The 19,052-nt window shown below is 42.5% G+C and overlaps 1 protein-coding gene across 2 annotated transcripts in view; it reads left to right on the top strand.

Moving 5' to 3' along the window:
* Positions 1-19,052, top strand: part of iars1 (isoleucyl-tRNA synthetase 1) — a 307,104-nt gene that overhangs the window by 80,931 nt on the left and 207,121 nt on the right. For both annotated transcript variants that reach the window (XM_060910911.1, XM_060910910.1), the window contains exon 12: positions 8,357-8,448. In XM_060910911.1, the coding sequence (XP_060766894.1) occupies positions 8,357-8,448 (92 nt within the window). The remainder of the gene's footprint in view (positions 1-8,356; positions 8,449-19,052) is intronic.

Below are 19,052 nucleotides of genomic sequence, written 5' to 3' on the forward strand. Positions count from 1 at the left end.
GTGTTAGAGGTCAAGCGCTCCGGAGTGAAACGCAGGGGGGTTCGCGCATGCGCACAAGAGTCAGGTGGAAAATGGGGCTTATAGGAAATAATAATGATTAGCATCATTTTTTTACATAATTAACATTTGTTTATTGTACCAAGTTTAATGTAAATATATAAACAACCTTTATGTCAAAACTCAATTAAAAAGAACTCCAGAAAATACAAGAATTCTAAATATAGTACAGTATAAATAATTTGTACAAAAAGTTAGTTTTATTACTTATTGTCTACAACAGTGTTTTTAATATAATAAGAGTAATATTAACAACCACTAATAATAAGTAGAAGTAATAGTAATTATTATTGATTATTAATCATTACTACTTATTAATTAGTGATTAATAAGTACTAGGGATTATTAAATGTTATAAAAGTAAGTTTATAAACGTTTTAAACCATCATTGAATTGAAAAACATTCATGTGTATATATATATATATATATATATATATATATATATGTATATGTGTGTGTGTGTGTGGGAAAGTTGGCAGACATTTCAGAGGTTTTTTAAATGTCCCGTTCTCATCCCTGGTGAATAAGGCCCAATATTCTGTATAATCTCAGGTGTAACATTATCAGGAGCAAATATTAACACCTCTGTTTTACCAGTGTTCAGCTGCAAAAATTTCTTGCCATCCACTCCTTGATGGCATCTAGGCAGCCTAGAGAGCCTTGACACCTCTTTGGGTTTAAAATTAAAATGAAGTTGTAAATCATCTGCGTACATATGATAAGTGATATTAAAACTATTTATAATATGACGCAGCGGTAACATGTACAGTGTAAAAAAGAGTGGGCCCAGAACGGACCCCTGCGGGACACCACAAGAGAGAGGAGAGAAAGTCCCCTATGGAAACATTAAAACTCCTACCAGTAAGATAAGAGGTAAACCAGTCTAATGCAATCCCTGAGATGCCCACCCAGTCACGTAGCCTCTTAATCAGAATGTGATGGTCTACAGTGTCAAAAGCAGAGCTAAGGTCAAGGGGCACAAGTACAGAGCATTCACCTGCGTCTGCAGCCATTTGAATGTCATTAGTGACCCTTAAAAGGGCAGTTTCAGTTGAATGACGTTTCCGAAAACCAGATTGAAATTTATCATAAAGACTGTGACTGTCTAGTAAGGCTGTAAGTTGGTTGGCTACAACCTTTTCCAGAATTTTGGATAAAAACGGTAATTTAGATATGGGCCTATAATTCTTGAGCTCAGCAGGGTCCAAATTGGGCTTTTTTACAATGGGCTGTATAGTGGCATGCTTAAAGGAAGATGGGACACACCCTGTAGCCAGTGACAAATTAATAATAGCCGCCACTACAGGTCCAATGGTAGATAGGACTTTAGTGGAATTATGTCTTGGGGACTGGAGGATAATTTCATGTTCTTGACCAGATTTTGTAGGTCATTAAAATTAATAGGATGGAAAGACTCCAGAAGAGTACAATGTAGAGAGGGGCTACTTCTAACGGTGCATAACCCAGGCTGAATACTAGATCTAATGGCTGTGATCTTATCACCAAAGAAGGTGAGGAAGTTATTACAGTCATCTTGAGAAAAGCATGGTAAAGCAGCTATGGGCGGTGAAACAATGTTGTTAACTGTGTCAAACAAAAACTTAGGGTTATTTTTTTGATGAGATTAAGTTGGCAAAGTAGGCAGACCGACTCTCCCTAATTAAGCCATTCAGAGAGTGCCTGAGCTCCTTTAAGTACAAATGATGTACTTCAAGTCCAGTGATTTTCCATAGGCGCCTCAATCTTGGGACACTTTCTCCTTAAACAACAGACATCATCCGATATCCATGGAGAGGGATTAAAGATGGCCTTTGACTTAACTTTTAGTGGAGCCACTTTATCCAAAACAGAAAGACATTGTTCATTGAAAGATTGCAGCAAGAGTTCAACTTCATTACAACCTAAAATACAACCCCGATTCCAAAAAAGTTGGGACAAAGTACAAATTGTAAATAAAAACGGAATGCAATAATTTAAAAATCTGAAAAACTGATATTGTATTCACAATAGAACATAGACAACATATCAAATGTCGAAAGTGAGACATTTTGAAATTTCATGCCAAATATTGGCTCATTTGAAATTTCATGACAGCAACACATCTCAAAAAAGTTGGGACAGGGGCAATAAGAGGCTGGAAAAGTTAAAGGTACAAAAAAGGAACAGCTGGAGGACCAAATTGCAACTCATTAGGTCACTTGGCAATAGGCCATTAACATGACTGGGTATAAAAGAGCATCTTGGAGTGGCAGCGGCTCTCAGAAGTAAAGACGGGAAGAGGATCACCAATCCCCCTAATTCTGTGCCGACAAATAGTGGAGCAATATCAGAAAGGAGTTCAACAGTGTAAAATTGCAAAGAGTTTGAACATATCATCATCTACAGTGCATAATATCATCAAAAGATTCAGAGAATCTGGAAGAATCTCTGTGCGTAAGGGTCAAGGCCAGAAAACCATACTGGGTGCCCGTGATCTTCGGGCCCTTAGACGGCACTGCATCACATACAGGCATGCTTCTGTATTGGAAATCACAAAATGGGCTCAGGAATATTTCCAGAGAACATTATCTGTGAACACAATTCACTGTGCCATCCGCCGTTGCCAGCTAAAACTCTATAGTTCAAAGAAGAAGCCGCATCTAAACATGATCCAGAAGCGCAGACGTCTTCTCTGGGCCAAGGCTCATTTAAAATGGACTGTGGCAAAGTGGAAAACTGTTCTGTGGTCAGAAAAATCAAAATTTGAAGTTCTTTATGGAAATCAGGGACGCCGTGTCATTCGGACTAAAGAGGAGAAGGGCGACCCAAGTTGTTATCAGCGCTCAGTTCAGAAGCCTGCATCTCTGATGGTATGGGGTTGCATTAGTGCGTGTGGCATGGGCAGCTTACACATCTGGAAAGACACCATCAATGCTGAAAGGTATATCCAGGTTCTAGAGCAACATATGCTCCCATCCAGACGACGTCTCTTTCAGGGAAGACCTTGCATTTTCCAACATGACAATGCCAAACCACATACTGCATCAATTACAGCATCATGGCTGCGTAGAAGAAGGGTCCGGGTACTGAACTGGCCAGCCTGCAGTCCAGATCTTTCACCCATAGAAAACATTTGGCGCATCATAAAACGGAAGATACAACAAAAAAGACCTAAGACAGTTGAGCAACTAGAATCCTACATTAGACAAGAATGGGTTAACATTCCTATCCCTAAACTTGAGCAACTTGTCTCCTCAGTCCCCAGACGTTTACAGACTGTTGTAAAGAGAAAAGGGGATGTCTCACAGTGGTAAACATGGCCTTGTCCCAACTTCTTTGAGATGTGTTGTTGTCATGAAATTTAAAATCACCTAATTTTTCTCTTTAAATGATTCATTTTCTCAGTTTAAACATTTGATATGTCATCTATGTTCTATTCTGAATAAAATATGGAATTTTGAAACTTCCACATCATTGCATTCCGTTTTTATTTACAATTTGTACTTTGTCCCAACTTTTTTGGAATTGGGGTTGCAAAGTCCCTTCTCAAATTTGAAGAGAAGTGATTCACAGATTTCTGTGTGATAGAGTTAAAGCGTATCATTCTTTCACCGCATGGAGGATCAGTAGATACAGAAAGATTAAAAAATATACTCTTGTGATCACTTATCATCAGGTCTTCACAACTAGTATTCACAATGCTAAGACTGATAGAGAAAACAAGGTCCAAAGTATGACCACCAGGGTGAGTTGCACCAATAACATGCTGTATTAAATTGTGCGACTCAGTAATACTTAGGGGGCGGCACGGTGGTGTAGTGGTTAGCGCTGTCGCCTCACAGCAAGAAGGTCCGGGTTTGAGCCCCGTGGCCGGCGAGGGCCTTTCTGTGCGGAGTTTGCATGTTCTCCCCGTGTCCGTGTGGGTTTCCTCCGGGTGCTCCGGTTTCCCCCACAGTCCAAAGACATGCAGGTTAGGTTAACTGGTGACTCTAAATTGAGCGTAGGTGTGAATGTGAGTGTGAATGGTTGTCTGTGTCTATGTGTCAGCCCTGTGATGACCTGGCGACTTGTCCAGGGTGTACCCCGCCTTTCGCCCGTAGTCAGCTGGGATAGGCTCCAGCTTGCCTGCGACCCTGTAGAAGGATAAAGCGGCTAGAGATGATGAGATGAGATAATATATTCACCGCTCGGAAGATAAACTTCATATCTTTACGCGACCATGTAATATCCTCTCTATACAGTACAGGCAGATTTTCAGTACCAGGTCATACTTACTATTCCTTACATCATCGCTAACTTTGAATAAATGCCATCTTTTCAGATATAATGCATGGAGTGATCCCAAAACTAACTAATTATACCCAGGTTCCGTCTCTGAAAGCAATATTTAATCCTCATGGCTGGCTTCATTTTATAAATGCTCTCTGCCATCTCACGTTTTGAAATCAGGAGTCTCTCTCTGTATGATGCATACAAAACAAATCTTTGTTCGGCTCTTCATTATTAGTTTAATTTTCTGAAAGTGTCTGACATCACGTTGTAGACACACACACACACACACACACACACACACACACACACACCAACGCAGTCTACAAATGAAGTAGGTAGGAAGATAGTGTCAGGATTTCTTAACTACTCTATTATTTCACTCAATATATTTCATATGACACATGAGGTTTTTCAACACGAGAAGATGAACTTCATATCTGCAAGCCAGTGTGTGATGTTATTTTTATTACACAGATGCATTCACAAACAAAGACTACCCAAATTTATCAGAACAATTCATTGATTTCCTCACAAGTGACGTATAGAGATTTGTCACGGTTTTGATTCTCCATATCTCAGATGTAGCTCGTATGAAAAATACGAGTGGTGTATTTCCCAGTAAAACACTCGTGTCTATATGATCATGGATGCAAACGGCGCGCCTTTTGCCGGATGCCGCCTTTTTCATGGCTGTCTGGGGGACTTGTGAGGTGGTGTTTACATTAGACCGTATCCGTCTCGTTTTCGTCGCGGATGCACTGTCCGTGCACATTAAAACGCCGGGAAACGACTCCACAGGCGGAACAACTTGAATCCGCCAGGGCTCACGTATTCAACCCAGTTCGTATTTGATCCGGTGCTGTGTAAACATTGAGGAACGAGGAAACGCAGTGCTGAGCTCTAGCTGACGTCATCATTGGACAACGTCACTGTGACATCCACCTTCCTGATTCGCTGGCGTTGGGATCTCACACACAGCGGCTCAGTCCCGAATCATTGCTCGTGCGCTTCACTCGCGTGCTCTGTGAGCTGCGCAGGGCCGGAGTGCGCACCCTCCAGAGGGCACTCGCTGTTCAGGGCGGAGTGATTTGGAGCGCAGGAGGAAGCGCTGAGCCGCACTGAGGTTTATTTACACATTTCAACTTATTTACCTCCTTCAGGCGCTTAAACTCAGTGAGAACATGAACGTCACAGCCAGGTGTGTTTATCTGCTGGAGAAGGTGTTCGCTTGCCATCCTTCCACTTGCAAGTGGTGAGTGACTTGCGCATGCCCGATATGCACTGGGATCATGTGACGTGCCGTCTAATTAGTCATGTGATTAGCGTATCCGCGTATTGGCGTTGCTGTGTGCACGCGAATCGTTTTAAAAATGTTAATCTGATGATCTGCTGATACGGTCTAATGTAAACACCACCTGAGAATCGTGCAGATCCGATGAGGTTTTTTTTTGGGGGGGGGGCGGCGTTGGAGTGTCTGATTATAATTTCATCCAAGTAAATTCTGTATTAAAATTACTAAATAAGCAAATGCCGTTACAGTCCATGAAACATAGGAAGTAGAAGTATGAGAAGAAAACAGTAAATCAGAAAGCTGCGCACGTAAAGCCAATTACGTAACTTACGTTGGACTGATGGAAATCCTTACGTGTGCAGTGAAGTGCAGCCAGCAGCAGATAATGGCGCGCAGCCAATTGGCTTTACGTGTGCAGCTTTCTGATTTACTGTTTTCTTCTCATACTTCTACTTCCTATGTTTCATGGACTGTAACGGCATTTGCTTATTTAGTAATTTTAATACAGAATTTACTTGGATGAAATTATAATCAGACACTCCAACGCCCCCCCCCCCCCCCCCCCCCCCCCCCCCCCCCCCCCCAAAAAAAAACAACTCATCGGATCTGCGCGATTCACACAAGTCCCCCAGACAGCCGTGAAAAAGGCGGCATCCGGCAAAAGGCGCGCCGTTTGCATCCATGATGATAGTGTTGCAGTCGAGTCACTAAGGCTACGTTCACACTGCAGGCTGAAGTGACTCAAATCCGATCTTTTCGCCCATATGTGACCTGTGTCCGATCTTTTATTGACAATATGAACGACACAGATCCGATTTTTTCAAATCCGACCCAGGCCGTTTGGATATGTGGTCCTAATTCCGATTCCTATCCGATCTTTTCATATGCGACTTCAGTCTGAACCGCCAGGTCGCATTCATCCGACTTACACGTCATCAACAAGCCACAAACGTCACTATTCTGCGCTGAAGTAGGCGGCGGGTCTCTCAAAAAAAGTTACAACAACATGGCGCATAATCACGGGCGCAGATAGAGGGTGGGACGGGTGGGATTCGTCCCACCCAGATTTAAATTCACCTCGCTCGGTCCCCCCCACTTATAGGGAGGAAAAAACGTCTATGCTGTCTTTCTTTGCATAAGGCAAACCTCACGGAAAAATCAAAAGACTAATTACCATTCGGTTTATTGAGGTGCACAGCAGTGTATACATAGTTGCAACAACTCGCATAAAACAGAGACTGATATTCGGTTGGTTGAGCTGCGCAGACTGCACAGGTTGCGAGCTTGAGCTTGGTTGCTATGGTAACCCACAACAAGTTTGACAGGCATATCGGGGTTGGGGTTGGTTTGCTGGCAGCTTTGTCCCCCCCAGTTTTTTGTCCCTCCCAGTTCAAAAAACGTATCTGCGCCCCTGCGCATGACATCAATGCGAGGGACGCTTCGGGCTGTGAAGGTTCTGAATCTTCTCAATGGAAGGACGCAGAGGTTAGGGAGCTGATTTCCATTTGGGGGGATGCAGCTATTCAAGCTAGATTGGATGAGTCATACCGCAACCGGGCGGTTTTACTTCCGTAAACACTGGCCATGCTCACTGCGTGTGACGTCGTCGTATCCTGCAATGCGCATGCGGAACACTTTTAGGTCGCTTTTCGTTCATACTGAGGATCACATACAAGTCGCATATATTTGTTAATGTGAACGACCTCACAAAAAAATCGGATTTCACAAAAAAATCGGAATTGAGCATTAAGCCTTGCAGTGTGAACGTAGCGTAAACCTCGAGTCCGAGTCCGGTCTCGAGTCCCCAGTGTTCAAGTCCAGGTCGTTAAAAAAAAAAAAAATCGAGTTCGCTATTGATCCGAGAACAGGACTCCAACTGCACCATTTGACGGTGGCTGTTGCTGCCTTTATGTGAAAGCCTCTCTGCTACTGTGTCGGACTAACGTTACTGCTCAGCCGCCGCATTTTAGTTAACAGGCTACAAATAAAAAGCTCAGCAAGCCCCGCCCACTATCAACAGGGCAAATAACATGAGCGTTAACACTAGCTAGTTCATCGCTCAGCAAGCCCCGCCCACTATCAACATCGCAATGAACATAGCATGTCACTTCCTTCTCTGGGTGGAGTCTTGCTAAATGACGATCGAAGTTCGAGGTCGTCCCCGTCGTCTCCTCGATAGTTCTTCTACATATGGAACACACAGCAGTGCATTTTTTCCCACTGCACGAGAAGTCTGTATAAGCAAAGCGGACAATCCTAGGGGCTTCTCTCCAGGCATTTTAGCGCCATTAATGTTAGTTTGTTCCTGAACATGACATACGTATGAACAGGTGAATGTGCGTTCTCTTGCAGGAAATTAGTATGAAATTAACGTAGATATAAATATCTTACGCCAAATTTTTTATGCCATGTTGCAAAAAGTAAAGAAGAAAATCCGAGTCAAGTCACGAGTCCTTAAAACGAAGGCACGAGTCAGACTCGAGTACTACAAGCCTGATATAAAGTGGTATACATCCGTCCAAGATGATTTTTCCAAACGAATCTGTTCAGGTTCAAAGGATATTTGTCATGGTTTGAAATAATCCTTCACACCGTCGTGCTGTCAAGGTCTGCAGTGATTTGACTTGTGTTTTTGATTTTTCCAAAACCTACCACAGCAGAGCAGAGCATTGCCCTATTGTATGTTTTTCAACCCGAAAGCTGATTACTTTTCTTTTTCTGCGTTGATCACTGTTAAGTGTTTCGTCTTTCCTCAGGATGCAGACAAAAACATCATTAAGTGGCTGAAAGAGAACGGACGGCTGGTGAACACAAGCTCTTATAAACACAACTACCCTTTCTGCTGGAGGTGAGTGTGGGGGGGGGATCATCGATATTGACTCGGGTTCCAACCTTAATGAAGAGTTTATAAACAACCATTTATTCCAACAAATAATTTCAGGCTTTCTGGAGAGTCAGCCGGTTATTACCACTGATTATACCATGACCATGGGAAATACTCGTTTGTGATTAATTCCTCGTTCTCAAAATGGAGATCTGGCCGAGATTAGTGCGCCTAATCCGAATTAAGCAGATGAAGTGTAACCATGACGACGATCGCGGGCTAAATAACAGTGGAGGCTCGAACGGTAATTACGCCTCGCTATCAAACTCCTGAATGACGGTAAGAAAATAAAAGCACAGATGTTATCGTCGCTCTCGTTCGTACTTTGTTGTTACAAAGCAGCTTTACAGTAGGGCTGTAACGATACACCCAACTCACGATTCGATTCGTATCGCGATTTTTGACCCACGATTCGATACGCCCATGATTTTTTTTTAAATGTTTTTTTTAAAGTAGTAAATGGGCAATTCCATGTAAATGTCAACCTCACCATGCAAAAATAAAGCAACATGTAATACATCAAAACCACTCCCAGAGATATCACCTAGGCCTGTATTTTACAGATGTGAATAAGTTGAACCAATTTGTAACCAACCTAATACGTCACTGTCAGTCTTTCTTTCTTATAATGTAAAACCCAAGCTAAAATCAACTTTGATCATGTACAATTCTATATTATTGCCACAAGCCGCAGAAATGTATGCTAAAATCCACAAAACAATAACCATCCTAAATATTATTTAAGAACTTTGATAGTTTTAGCTGATATTTAGAGAGTTTTTCAAAGGGTTATGGTGGTTAAATTGCTGATTTTCTAAACATATGCCATGTCTATTTCAGACGCGTCACATCCATAACGGAATTTCGTCACATCCATAACGCTGACTTTTCCTTCCGAAACTCTGCATGAAATACAAAATATTTTAAACAAAGATTTTTTAATATTCACCTTGGACCCCTCTATCAAACGGATATCTCCATTTCGACATTAGGTTTACAATTTCACAGAGTTTGATAAAAATGTACAGTCACCCAAGAAAAGTGATACTTTTTCTGTCACATCCATAACGCATCTTTTATTGGCGTTTTCTGGCATGCCCTAGATGTACTATGGGAATTGTTCTTGTTCTGTCACTTCTCCAGTATGGCACAGCCTTAAAATATGCAACACCTGTTTAAATACTGGGAGACAATAAAACATGCACTGGGTCATTTGTTGCCATTTTGAGTTCAAGTGTCACGTCCATAACGCTGGAATTGCTCACATGTGACTTATTAACATTTACTTACGTACATTAACTATTTAATAACAAATAATTCAGACCACTGCAGAGAATGAGTAATATGTATGCAAAAATGAACAAATGTATATCCAAAGATTGTTTTATTTCTCAAAAATAATACTGTTGAGCCGGAAGCTCTGTTTTTTTCGGTTCTGAAAAAGTCATTTTTCCAAATCGTGTAAATCCGTTAAGATTTTTTTTTTGGGGGGGGTGGCTCTCTCACGGTCTCACTCTCATAGCGCCAATGATTTTCTGTGATCGCGGAAAACAGATGGAAATTACGGAATTTTATGGTGAAACATTGCTCGCGTGTCAAAATGTATCTGCCGCAGAAGGCTTCCGCCCAAGCAGACATGCCTTCAGTGTTGCCAGATATTGCTAACGTTTTCCACCCCAAAATATGTTCAAAACCAGCCAAAAAGCACCTAAACCCGCCCAATCTGGCAACACTGCATGCCTTTCCGGTCAAGTGATTGTGATTGGCTTGTGGCACACCTAGCCAGCCAATGAGCTGCTTGTTTACAGATTCGCTCCCCGCGTCGCAACCAGAATGGCGACCGCTTAAAAGAAATGAATGCTCTGCCAGTGGCGAGTGTGGACGTTGCGTGACTCGCAGAAGATTGTCGCAGGTCGGCGAAAAAATGACTTACTAATAGATATAAAAAATAAAAGTAATTTAAGTAAGTTTAAAATGTAATTTAAATAAAAAGTAAAGTATTCATAAATTGAAGTTTGGAAGCGCCTCTGTTTTTGGGCTGAGGAGAAGTTTGAAAGGGTGTACTGCGATTCTGCCTTCTTGTATCGCGATACGGATCGTGGCTCTGCGTATTTCGATACGCATATCGTTACAGCCCTACTTTACAGGAATCCAGATGTAGGGTTCGATGCCATGGAAAAACTCCTTGAGGGGGAAAAAACGTTGATGTATCTGGGTGACTCCAGATAGTGGGATTATAAGCCATCACTCTTCCACAGCTTGATCCTCTAAAGCAGGCATCACCAAATGGCAGACCTCGATCCGGACCCAGTGATGGTTCTGTCCGGACCCGTGACCAATGGTAAATTCACGAGATTAAGTAATTTTCATGAAGCATTATTTTGGACGGTCGTGGTTATTGACAGCGGGCGCTGCTACTCCAGTTAATACGACAACAGCTTCACTCAGTTGAGCCAATAAAATCGTTAGTTTACCCAGCGCACCACAGCAGAGCAACAAGCAGAGAGGAAGAGAGTTAAGTTCAGAGACAACCGACCGAGACAACATGGCTTGCTCCAAAAGGCGGCGGAAAGTAGACAAGGAAAATCGTTGTTTTAAAGATGAATGGACGGAGAAATATATGTTCATTCTTCCGGCGAGCAGTTCAAAACCAGTGTGCCTCATATGCTCCGAAAACGTGGCGTTAATTAAAAGCGGCAACGTGAAGCGCCACTACGAAACAAAGCACAGCTCTTTTGAGCAAAGTTATCCCCTGAAGTCTGAGCTGAGGGCACGCAAAATAACCCAACTGCAAGCACAGTATGACAGGTCTACCCGACTCATCACACATACATTTACAGCCCAGCAACGTGCAAACGAATGTTCCTTAAAAGTAGCGTGGATTTTGGGGCAACATAAACACATTGGAGTGTGTTCCCTGGTCTAACCAAAGGAGCACTGCACACCTTGACTATGTTTGGATCGACTTACAGCTGTGAGTCAGCTTTTTCCACTATGAACATTGCCAAAACCAAGTACCGTTCTAGGCTCAACAATGAACACCTACATATCTGCATGAGAATGGCACTAACTCCATTCCAACCAAGATTTAAATTACTGGCAGGTCAGCCACATGCCCGTTTTTCTCATTAAGAAGAGTAAAAGAAGAATTAAAAGAGAAAAGTTCAAAGAAAAATGTTCTGTTTGCATTTCCCCCCCAAAAAGCCACTTGTTTTCTGAAGATGTGGACTTTTTTTCTTGAAAAGTAGGCCCTCTTTTTTTTTTTTTTTTTTAGGCTGGGACCTCCTTATTTTAAGAACAAAGAAGAGAAAATGTTGTCAATGCTCTGTTTGCACTTTTTAGTTAAAGGTCCCATGGCATGAAATTTTCACTTTCTGAGGTTTTTTAACGTTAAAATGAGTTCCTCTGACCTTCTTAAGTCACCCCAGTGGCTAGAAATTTCATAATGTGTAAACCAAACTATGCCCAACATTTAAGAATGGCGCGTCAAAACGGCGCGTTGATAAGCTCTTCCCTTTACTACGTCAGCAAGGGAGATGATCCCCACGCCCCCCTCTGGATTCCCACCCACTGTATGGATTGCCCCGCCCAGTTGTAGTGAGGAGACCATAGAGGACACAACAACATGGCATCACCTAAGCAAGCGAAACATGGAAATTGCGCTGTACATGGATGTGACAACACAGAAAAGAGTCTGTTTTTACTGCCGACGGGAGAGCCCCTGAAGACGCAGTGGCTTAATTTTATTTACTTCAATAATACGCCGTCGAGTCTACCTAAGACGGTGTATGTTTGTCGGAAGCATTTTCCTGAGGAATGTTTCCACAACTTGGGACAATACAGGGCAGGTTTTGCACATCAACTGTCACTGAAGCCTGGGTCCGGACCAAGCATCCCTGCCGCATCAGCAACAAACACCGAACAAGTAAGTGTATAACTGGTCGTTTTGCCGTGTTTTAAAATCGGTGCGTTAGCCTAGCAATGGCTACATTAGCTGTGCAGCTAACCGCTTCCTGCAGTTAGCCAGGTACTCTGCGCTACAAAACTAAAGAGCATGCAGCATGCTCTGTTAAACTGAGTTTAGTCTGGAAATTGACTGTAACTTATGAGCTTATGTTTGACTATTGCTCCGCAATGCATGTCTTCTGTTGGATAAGCAATATGTTGCTGTAGTTGCTGCTTCTATCCTCTTTGGTTATGGAGTGCGTGTTCAAGCCTAGGGTATTATACGTTTGTAAACTACCACTCCGAACACTCTCACTCTCTGTTCTCTGTGTCACGTTGAGTTTACGAAAGGAGTCCGAGGGAGAACGGGGTTTTGTCTTAGCAGCGTGGCTACAGGCGCTGATAGCAGCGAGTATGTGTGCGCGCAGCTTGGTCAAGCCCCTCCCCCTCCCCCCATGGCCCGCCCCCACCCTCTACCCTTCCCCGCCTCCTGCTTCTCATTAGCAAAACGACGCACTGGGAAAAGCGCTGAAATGGGGCTTTCTCCCAGGAGGCTATATTTACGTGCCGAGGGTTCATTTCGAGAAAGGCTGCGGATATAACATCCGGAAGCCTCCACGAGCCCGTTTAAAGCATCAACAAACCACCATGCCATGGGACCTTTAATGTTTTCTGAGTTGACTTTTTTACTTGAAGTGTAGACCTTCAATTCTTCAGGTTGGGACTGCTTTAATTTAAGAGAAAAAGGAGTTATTCCACTCTGTTTCACTTTTTTATTTATTTTATGCTGAGGTTTCTGTTTTCTTTAATCTGAAATAAAGGCCTTGAATTTATTTTCCTGGGACTACCGTACTTTTATTTATGGTAAAAGAGATAGTTGTGCACTCGGTTCATTTCCTGCATTGGAAATGAACAATAAATATTGTTGAAACCATATGAAAATGTGGACATAGGGGAAGGCTATAAGACACAAGCTGGACTTCGGGTCGGACCTTCTACTTGGACAAAATTTAATAACTGGACCTCAGTGACTTTTAATTGAATACCCCTGCTCTAAAGTCAAGCAGTACTGGGTGTGCTGACAGGATGTGCAGTATGTTTGGAATAAGAGTCCTGGGATGAGCACAGGGCAGCCTTTACGATAACGGCAGCAGTTCTTCGGATCGCGTCTGCCGTATCCAGGTGAGATTATCCACTGGAGACCTGGGTCTGGTTGTTCAAAACACAGTTATCTTTTAACCAGTGGGTTAACTCACTATTTCACATTATGGTGAATATAACCTACCGTTAAACTGTTGTTGAAAACTCCGTTAAAGTTAGCACACCTCCCAGCCTCCGTTATCTTTTAACCAAGTGGTTATGTAAACATCAAAATGGCGTTCATCTTCCAGGCGAACGCTGCTGGCATGTTCCCGATTTGTTAATGCACGCCGTCCAAAACAATTCAGACAAGGACCAAACGAGTGACTTCGATACCATGAGGCAGAACTTCGACATGAGTACTGATTTGTCGTGGAAACGTAAATAGACATGGGAAAACCAGAGTAGTTTTTAACACCGTTTTTTCTGTCGCCGATGTTTCAATTACGCTCTCAGCAAAATGTTGAAAGCATTTATGATTTAGTTCAAGAAAAGTAATCTTCGTCACGAGTAGATCTATGACCTGATGAAATTTCCGTCTTGACACCTCCCGTGAGGCCGCTGAAACTGGCAGTGTCCTTCAGCAGATCAATTACGCGGGAAGTGGCCTGGCTTAGTTCTGGTGATGGGGGACCTCCGCCCGTCTTCCTTTGATGAATTTGCCTGTCTGAATATTCCTTCTCGGCCTTTCTGGACATACTGGACCACTTCTGTTCTCTTTCATCTCATCCACTGTCCTCAACGCCACCCCTTTCAGGTGATATCCTGCCACAAACTCATTGGTTATGCCACTGCTGTGTTTAGAAGCGAGGATTTGATGATTCTCCTCCACCAATGTTGGTATCAAATTTTCTTCGTCCAGAGAAAAGTTCTTGTTTCTCTTCTTTCATTTCTTCATGGAAGAACAGTCGAGCGAAGCAGACGTAAAATCGGCCATCTTGTCACAAAGGTGGGTGTGGGATTGATTTTGACATGGTGGGACGTCATAACCAATTGGTTTGCTAACGGTGTGGTTAAATTAGCCTCAAGAAACGATTTTTTTTTTAACGGCTGGTTAACTAGCGGTAGGTTAAAATTTTAACGGATGGTTGCGGGTTAACCTGCCGTTAAAAGAACCATGTTTTGAACAACCGGACCCTTGGGAATAAAATGGTTTTGGGGAGTGCACATCTTTTAGCGTGTCTAGTGGCAGAGTGTGAATCACAAGGGGAGAAACTCCAAGCAGAAGTACAACCCCGATTCCAAAAAAGTTGGGACAAAGTACAAATTGTAAATAAAAACGGAATGCAATAATTTACAAATCTGAAAAACCACAATCAAAAATAAAAAAAAAAATAAAAATCTGAAAAATCTGAAAAATCAAAATCTACATCCAAATTCCTGTAAAGCTCCCTTGTAATGATTGTTGTTAAAAGCGCCAATGAAATACACTACCGTTCAAAAGTTTGGGGTCACTTTGAAATGTCCTTATTTTTGAAAGAAGAGCACTGCTCTTTTCAATGAAGATCACTTTAAACTAATCAGAAATCCACTCTATACATTGCTAATGTGGTAAATGACTATTCTAGCTGCAAATGTCTGGTTTTTGGTGCAATATCTCCATAGGTGTATAGAGGCCCATTTCCAGCAACTCTCACTCCAGTGTTCTAATGGTACAATGTGTTTGCTCATTGCCTCAGAAGGCTAATGGATGATTAGAAAACCCTTGTACAATCATGTTAGCACAGCTGAAAACAGTTGAGCTCTTTAGAGAAGCTATAAAACTGACCTTCCTTTGAGCAGATTGAGTTTCTGGAGCATCACATTTGTGGGGTCGATTAAATGCTCAAAATGGCCAGAAAAATGTCTTGACTATATTTTCTATTCATTTTACAACTTATGGTGGTAAATAAAAGTGTGACTTTTCATGGAAAACACAAAATTCTCTGGGTGACCCCAAACTTTTGAACGGTAGTGTAAAATTGAATTGTATTAAAGTAACATACTTGCTGTAGGAGATCCTGATAATAAAAATGATCTTGATGCCATGTAATGGATGTAACTGGTTGGCGTTATAGTATACTGTACTATAAAATTTCAGAGGATGGGTTCTCTTTTGAGTCCGGTTCCTCTCAGGGTATGTGCTGTGATTGCGCTCTAATCAGGAACAGGTCCATGGTAATTCGTTCTGATGGTGCTGCTTGGTTGTAGTCTGTAGGTGTGCACTCCTGTTGTTCTATCTTGTTCATGTCAGCCCAGTGGATTGTCACATCAGTCGTACAAAAAAAACTTCCACACACTGGAAAAAGTACTTTCAAATAGTTTTTATAATACTATGTTCATCATTCAACTGCCAGGCAGTTCATCTACACTTCATCACTTCCACATGTTTTTCAGAAGTCTGTGCAGAAGTCTGTGTGTGTGACCTTTCTGGTTTAAGCGTCATTAAATCAGCGCCGCATGCTGCATCGAGAGAAGCATTGATGAGGAAAGCAGGTCATTTAACATAAGCATATCTTTCTCAGTACGTCCTCGGCTGCCTCAGCACTCGCAATAAGCCTCATCCGAAACTTGCCTTAAGCACTTAATCACCTCTTCTTCACTATTGATGAAGGTGTCTGATATTAGACTTTGCACACACGTTAATTTGCCATTTGCTGTTTAAGTTGAGGACAAACTGCAGCTCAGGAGAAAAGATGATGGTGCGCTTGGAGCATTTTGTGGATGGGTTGGATGAACAATCGATTCTGATCTAATTCATTTCATCTGAATTCTACAGAATTTTCCAGTATTTTAAGGGGCATTCACACTTGTTAGGCCATTTTCTGAATCTAGATCAGAGCAAGTTTGATACTTTTGTGTGTGTGTGGGTTTATACTCCCCGTAAACAAATATAGGAATTACCTTGGGGCGGCACGGTGGTGTAGTGGTTAGCGCTGTCGCCTCACAGCAAGAAGGTCCGGGTTCGAGCCCCGTGGCCGGCGAGGGCCTTTCTGTGTGGAGTTTGCATATTCTCCCCGTGTCCGCGTGGGTTTCCTCTGGGTGCTCCGGTTTCCCCCACAGTCCAAAGACATGCAGGTTAGGTTAACTGGTGACTCTAAATTGACCGTAGGTGTGAATGTGAGTGTGAATGGTTGTCTGTGTCTATGTGTCAGCCCTGTGATGACCTGGCGACTTGTCCAGGGTGTACCCCGCCTTTCGCCCGTAGTCAGCTGGGATAGGCTCCAGCTTGCCTGTGACCCTGTAGAACAGGATAAAGCGGTTAGAGATAATGAGATGAGATGGGTCACTAAACCGGAATGATCCATGAAAAACAGGATTTTTTTTTCCAATCACTTATAACTGTTAATTTTCATGATATTTTCAGTCAGTTTTTGTTATCCTCCGTCGACCAAAAGGGGATTATGTCGTGGCCATGTCCCTCCTGGGAAAAGTGCTCACCTTCTGAAATCAACTCCTCTCCCAGTCTTTGGAGGAATTTCACAAAACTTGGCAGGATTCTTTGTTGTACGTCAGTAATACGCATATTGCAATTTCGTTCAATTGGGTCACATTTTACCAGACTTACAGCCCTTGATTACCAAAATTATACTTTAACAATTTCATGAGTGTGTTTTCCTTCTGAAATCAACTCCTCTCACAATTTTTGGAGGAATTTCATGAAACTTGGCAAGAGGCATTATTATATGTCGGTAGTATGCATATTGTTTTGTTCAATTCGGTCACGTTTTACCAGAGTCGTGGCCCTTGATTAACAACCTTGTACTTTGACAATTTCATGAAGGTGTGCTTGCCTTCTGACATCAACTCCTCTCACAATTTTTGGATGAATTTCTCGAAGCTTGGCAAAAGGCCTTGTTATATGACGGTAATACGCATATTGCGATTTAATTTTGTTTGTGAAACTTTTTATCCGAGTTTTGACCCTTGATTAAATAACTTTTGGCCCTTTTCCACTACCCTTTTTCAGCTCGCTTCAGCTCACTTCAGCTCACTTCAGCCCGACACGGCTCGCGTTTCGACTACCTCAGAGCAGCGCAACTCAGCTCGCTTCAGCCCTGCTTAGCACCCAAAACTCGCACGGTTTTGGAGTGGGGCTGAAGCGAGCCAAACTGAGCCGAGTGGGGCTAGGGGCGTGAGGAGACAATCCCCTGTGCACTGATTGGTGAGGAGGAGTGTCCTCACATGCCCACACACGCCCCGCGAGCACGCTGGGATCTGTAAACACCGTAAACCCGGAAGAAGAAGAATTACAAATTACGAGAATTTCTGAAGCCTTATGCGCCTCGCCTCATCTATATGCTCTTGCCAGTATCTGTCCGCGTTGTCGGTGACAACAAGCCACAGCACCAAGACCAGCAACACTAATGACTCCATGTCCTCCATGTTTATTGTTTACTCTCCGGGTCGTGAGACTACCGCTTAAAAGCTCACTGATGTCACTGTTTGCGCCGCCTAACGACATCACGTGACGTCCACCCACTTTTGCTAACTCCACCCAATGTGTCCACCCACTTCCAGCCAGCACGGTTCAGCGCGGTTGTAGTCGAAATGCAACTCCAACAGCCCCGCTCAGCTCGACTCAGCCCAACTCAGCCACATTGGTAGTGGAAAAGCGGCATTTGACAATTTCATCAGGGTGTGCGTTCTTCTGAAATCAACTCCTCTTACAGTTTGTGGAGGAATTTCACCAAACTTGGCAAAAGGCTTTGTTGCATGATGGCAATACACATATTGAAATTTCGTTTAATTTGGGCAAATTTTCCCAGAGTTATGGCCTTGATTATTAACAAACTTGTACTTTTGGCAATTTCATCAAGGTGTGCTTGCTTTCTGAAATCAACTTCCCTCACAATTTGCGAACGGAGATTATGTCGTGGCGATGTCTGCCCGTCCATCCCAGGAAGGGTACTCACCTTCTGAAATCAACTCCTCTTGCGATTTTTGAAGGAATTTCACGAAACTTGACAGGACTCTTTGTTTTATGTCAGTAATACCACATATATTGTAATTTTGTTCAAATCAGTCGCATTTAAGACAGTTATGGCATAGTTGCCAGCGGGGGATATTGTGCTCAAGTAAATGGCACTCAAGCACAGATAACATGGAGCTAGTGTGAAACAAATGATTAAATAATAATTATATAAATACCCAGTTTAAAACAGGTTTCTTGCATCCAACTTATTTTCTCTGTTAATTCGTTGATCCAGATATCCAGAGCGTTTTGCATTTCTGCAGCGCTACAGCTCTGTCATTTGGCTTTGCTCGCACAAAATTAATCTATTTGAATGAAGACCATCCCGTATTTTGTTTGTTAGGCAGAAAAGCCACAATGTACTTACGTATTTAGTCTTTGCTCATGTGGACTCATCTAGTATATGAGAAACTTAGAATGTGCTGAATGGTTTATTTAGATGAATCAAAAAAGACAAATATAATGCAATAAAAATCGTATTCCTGTTGATTTGGTACAATTGTATTATTAATCATAAATGACTTATTAA

Source organism: Neoarius graeffei, chromosome 26, assembly GCF_027579695.1.
Source record: "Neoarius graeffei isolate fNeoGra1 chromosome 26, fNeoGra1.pri, whole genome shotgun sequence".
NCBI classification, from domain to species: Eukaryota; Metazoa; Chordata; class Actinopteri; order Siluriformes; family Ariidae; genus Neoarius; species Neoarius graeffei.